Genomic DNA, 2224 nt, shown 5'->3' with positions numbered 1-2224 from the left:
CATGGAGGCCAAGAACTCCCGAGCCGTCGCCGACGTTTCGCCCGCCGATGGCAGATTGAAATCCCCCATAACTATAAGTCTGGGGGTCTCAACCGCCACCCCGGCTATTACGTCGGCCAGCTCAGGCAGGGCCGTTGATACATAGCAGGGAGCCAGGTATATAATCAACAAGTACTTCTACCCCCTATGTTGGTGACTGAATTTAAAAAAAATGTGTAATTTATCCTTTTTTGGAAAGGCTATTTTTATTACTAATCAAATAATGAAAAATATTTTAGCATTTCATAATTTAGAAGAATTGACAACATTTTATGTACAATTTGATACTTTGTTGGTAAATAAATTACCATTTTATATGTTTAGGTGCTTTTTAGATTTTTTTCTGTTTATTTGGTACTTCTGTTTTTTATTTTGGTATAGTTTTTGTATATTGTTTTATCTGCATTTTTTAAAAAAATATTGCAGTAAAATAAAATAAGTCTTAGTGTTTTTTTTACATGTATGCATGTATGCACAAGATAATTTTAATATATGTCTTCCAGTTTTTGCCTGCAAGGGGATACAAAACTTAAATCCTTCCTTGCACTCGTAGACTTCTGTTAGTGCAGTGGGCTCTTTATTTAGGTCCTTTTCAGTCTCAGCAACCTCAAAATCTTTTGCATAAGGTTGAGGGACCTCTGGAGTAATCTGGAAGTGGCGTGTTCCCCCTTTCTGCTGTGTATTGGAAATATTTCTGGTGGTGGAAGTGTACCACTGGATTCAGTTCCAAGTATCTTTTTTCCACATTGTTACACCCATGCATATATGTGTATGTGTGTATGCATGTATGCGTACTAAGCAGCTGTAAAATTTTCTGAACAGGATGTGATGGTAGCTGGTGGGATGGAAAGCATGTCAAATGTCCCCTACACAATGACCAGAGGAACAACCCCTTATGGAGGAGTAAAGCTTGAAGATTTGATTGTCAAAGATGGCTTGACAGATGTTTACAACAAGATCCACATGGTAAGCACTAACGTCTTGCGACTATATTTCATTTTAAACTATTAAATACTTTTGAATCTTTTTTTGAATAAAAACAAGTCACTATACTTTATTTGCAGGTAGTTTTTTCCAATCCTGCTGGCCCAGAGTATGGCTGGGCAGAACTGCATCTTGTAGAATGGTACCTTGCCCAGAAAGGAACATGCACTATAAAAGTGAATTATATGAAGCATGGGATATATAAATGATCTGTACACTTTACAAAGTGTATCTTATCTTTCCTAATTTTTTCATTGTCCCCAGGGTAGTTGTGCTGAGAATACTGCTAAGAAATTTTCTATATCACGGGAAGATCAAGATACTTACGCTATAAAGTCCTATACCCAAAGCAAGGAAGGTTGGAATTCTGGCATATTTGCAAAGGAAATTGTGCCTGTCACTATTTCTCAGAAAGGTAGTATGGATTAATATACAATACCTTCTCCACACGTGGCATGCTTCATTTTCCGAATGTGAAATCCAATATAGTAGAGGTAGAATGGATAAAAGGACTTTAATTGTTTTTAACGGCTTTTAAAATTATCTTCAATGCAGTTAATTGACTTATTTGACTGATCTCCAGCATTAATAAATATTTGAAGAATTATAAGTAAAACATAATTTAAATCAGAATTTTCTATTGATGATTTCAGTGCCTTGACTTAAATCAATCCACTCATACGCTAGCTAGACTAGAGCAATGGAACATGAGATGGAAAGTGCAAGAAATGAGATGACGCAAAAGATCCTTCTATGTTCAGCTGTCCTTTGGAAAAATAAGAAAATTTTAAAACCCAGCAGGTCACTGACAGCACTTTGCAGTGCTGGATTGGACTTTGAGGTCAAAATTTCAAATCTTTTTTTTACTAATCAGAATCTTACTTTAGGGAAACCAGACGCAGAGGTTAAAGAAGATGAGGAATATAAGCGTGTTGACTTTAGTAAAGTTCCAAAATTGAAGGCGGTTTTCCAAAAAGAAAATGGTAAGTTTTGATATCCATTTTTAATGTGCTAAAATTTATTTCAGATTTGATTATTTGCATTTTAATTTTATATACCTGCATTTCTGATTGATTAATTATGTGCCGTCAGATCATTTTCAATTCAAAGTGAGCATGGAGATCGGGGTGGGCAATTAATTTTCCCAAGGGGCCACAGGAGAGACTGGAATTGTTGGAGGGCTACTGCCCTGCCCTTTGCC

At 36.2% G+C, this 2224-nt stretch overlaps 1 protein-coding gene across 1 annotated transcript in view; it reads left to right on the top strand.

The window, feature by feature from the left end:
- Positions 1-2224, top strand: part of ACAT1 (acetyl-CoA acetyltransferase 1) — a gene marked incomplete in the record, with an annotated part of 17238 nt that overhangs the window by 9324 nt on the left and 5690 nt on the right. The window contains 3 exon segments of the mRNA XM_015813026.1: positions 862-1005; positions 1288-1438; positions 1911-2006. Of these exon segments, the coding sequence (XP_015668512.1) occupies positions 862-1005; positions 1288-1438; positions 1911-2006 (391 nt within the window).

The sequence above is a fragment of the Protobothrops mucrosquamatus genome, unplaced genomic scaffold (assembly GCF_001527695.2).
Source record: "Protobothrops mucrosquamatus isolate PMUCROS unplaced genomic scaffold, P.Mucros_1.0 scaffold_66, whole genome shotgun sequence".
Classification (NCBI taxonomy): domain Eukaryota; kingdom Metazoa; phylum Chordata; class Lepidosauria; order Squamata; family Viperidae; genus Protobothrops; species Protobothrops mucrosquamatus.
The sequence above is the reverse complement of the archived record's forward strand: the minus strand, read 5'-3'. Positions and strand labels throughout refer to the sequence as shown.